The sequence below is a fragment of the Frankliniella occidentalis genome, unplaced genomic scaffold (assembly GCF_000697945.3).
Source record: "Frankliniella occidentalis isolate FOCC.00 unplaced genomic scaffold, Focc_3.1 Scaffold1482, whole genome shotgun sequence".
Lineage (NCBI taxonomy): Eukaryota > Metazoa > Arthropoda > Insecta > Thysanoptera > Thripidae > Frankliniella > Frankliniella occidentalis.
Genome location: NW_026268583.1, coordinates 9,707 through 12,223, shown reverse-complemented (window position 1 = coordinate 12,223; position 2,517 = coordinate 9,707). Strand labels below are relative to the sequence as shown.

Genomic DNA, 2,517 nt, shown 5'->3' with positions numbered 1-2,517 from the left:
CACTTGTACTGCTAGGTATTTAGATCGTGTGAACATGGATAACCTACTGTTTTGTTTAATATGGAGTGAGGAAAGGAGACTTTGTCCTCTGATAGGGTAGAACCAATCTTGGGTACAGGAAATGATTGTGATTATTGAACCAACCTTTATTAATGCAATAAACATGAAAAACACTTAAAAGCCACAATATTTTATATGTACAGGCATCTCAGTTGCATATTGCTGGATGAAAATAGTAATGTTGTCCCAACGAGTTAAATGCATGCACAAGAAATTAGCAACAGCACTCCATGCTAGAAATCATTGGGGAGGAAAATCCTTAGAGAGGTTTTTAAATTGATTCATTTTGACCCAAGAGTAAATGGCGCCCCACTCTGGGTGTGGCTCCTCATGTGGCGGTGGCGCGCGCAAGATGTCCTGGTGGCAGCCGCGGGCGCAGGCCTTGCACGGGGCCGCCTGGCAGTAGCGGGGCGCGTCCATGTGCACCTCGACCAGGGGGTTGTCCGCCATGAGGGTGAAGACGGAGCGCTCGTGGAGGCGCGCGTGGACGCACACGCACTCAATGCCCTTCGACAGCTGCAGCCCGACGGGGTTCAGCCTGAGGGTGCGCAGCGCCGGGGCCTTGGCGGGGGTCAGGGCCCCGGCCAGCAGCTCGACCACGGCGTTCACCTCCAGGTGGCGCAGGGCCGGCAGCGACGGCAGGGCGGCGAGCAGCGGCCGCAGGTACGAGCACCTCGAGGCGTCGGAGCGGTCGTCGTCGATCTCCAGCGTCTCCAGGCGGGACTGTCCTGGACGCCCGGCCAGGGCGAGGACCAGGCCCATGCAGCCGCCGTCGTCCACGGCCTGGCCTTCCGTCGACGTGTACCGCAGGGAGACGGACTGCAGCTGGTGCGCGCGGCGGAGGAACTCTTCGGCATCCTTGACGCGGGCGTGGGCGTGCAGGATGACCCTCCGCAGCGTCGCGCACGTCGCTAGGGCCGCCATCCCGGGGTACGGGTCGACCACGAGCTCGCGGAGGTTGGGCATGCGGAGGAGCAGAGGCCCCCAGTGCCGGCTCCACGGCCACAAGTGGAAGTCGAGCGCCTCCAGGGTGGGGGCGTGGACTTTCAGCATGTAGTTGAAGAAGTTCCGAGTCATCGGGTGGGGCACACAGCGGAACCGCTTCAGGGACGACTCGGGCAGAGATACCTCGTCTTCGGGCTCCGGGTCCCACCATCCACTGATTCCAGACACAACCGGAATCTGGAGTTCCTCCAGGCCGCAACGACCGTACACCAACAGATGGAGCAGCGGCTCGAGGTCGACAGAGCCGTTAAACTCCATCAACAGGGTGAGGCCGCGGAGTCGGCCGAGGGCGAGCTGGTTCTGGATGACGTGCATGGCCGTCTCGAGCATTTCCTCGCCGCCCGCCCCGGCCACGTAGACGGCCAAGCTCTTCACGGCGCACTCCGTCTCCGTGTACAGCGAGTGCGACCCGAAGGCGCTCAGCTCGAACAGCGCGTTCTCCACGCACGGCGCCAGGCGGAGCGCCGGCGCGAGCCACTCGTCCGGCATGAGGGACATGCGCCGGTGGCGCCAGACGTCCTGGTGCAGGGCCAGCTCCCCGAGCCGCTTGCACACGAGGCGGCAGGACAGCAGGTCGGGCACGTCCACGTACTGCAGCACCACGACCAGCACCTCGTCCAGCAGGCTCTCCATGGTCTGTAAGCACACACAAGGGGAACGGCGGTTTAGCGCGGCGGCAGCACACACAACAAAACAACAATCTAGGCGCTTGCAAGGGACGAGTCACTCAGAGTGGCGGAACGTCAGGTAGCGCTGCTGGAGGCGGAAAACAAAGTAGCAGACAAAAATATCGCGTGTTCAGGCTTGGTTGTGGCACCAGGACGGGCTGAGCGTGCAGCACACAGTACACCGAGTTGTAGTACACACCTTTACGCTGCTGCTGCTGCTGTGAACTGGAGATCGTTCTTTTGCTGGGCTAGGGCTGGGTGAGCGAGCGAGGCGGGAGGCGTCAGTCGACTGAGGGAGGATTGAGAGTGAGCGGCCAGAGCAGCGAGCGTTGTGAGCGTTCTGCGACGCCGGGCCGGGGCCGGGCCGCCTGGTCTGGGCTATCCCAGCCGAGCCTGAGCGCCCCCCCCCCCTCCCCTCTACCCACTCCATTCCCGACGGGTAGCCCAGTCCCCCTCCACCTCTCCCCCTGCGCCCTCCGCGACAAATTTTGTTCTCAGCCCTTGTGCTGCCGTGCTTGTTTCTGGCCGGCAGGTTTGCGTTTGCGTTTGCGTTTCCATCGGGCTTAGAGAGAGAGAATGTCATTAACATCAAGTATCAAATACACCTGCTGGATCGAAGGGGAAATAAGCGGAATACCCTTTGAATTGGACAATTTTCTCGGTTTGATTGTTTATTTCCTTCCATTCCATTACAGTATTTTCCGTGTCACACAATTTGTCTTTGCCACAAAAAGTTGTATCGAGTATCGAACCAATAGCGCTTTTCAGACTCGATTGGGTAAAT

The 2,517-nt window shown here is 60.0% G+C and overlaps 1 protein-coding gene across 1 annotated transcript; it reads right to left on the bottom strand.

Moving 5' to 3' along the window:
* Window positions 1–148: 148 nt before the first annotated feature.
* On the bottom strand, window positions 149–2,066 carry LOC113205987 (uncharacterized). Its single transcript, XM_026421841.2, has 2 exons — window positions 1,933–2,066; window positions 149–1,701 (listed from the first exon to the last, which is right to left on the bottom strand). The coding sequence occupies exon 2, from the start codon at window positions 1,696–1,698 to the stop codon at window positions 301–303; it is 1,398 nt and encodes a 465-aa protein (XP_026277626.1). The 5' UTR covers window positions 1,699–1,701; window positions 1,933–2,066; the 3' UTR covers window positions 149–300.
* Window positions 2,067–2,517: the final 451 nt, after the last annotated feature.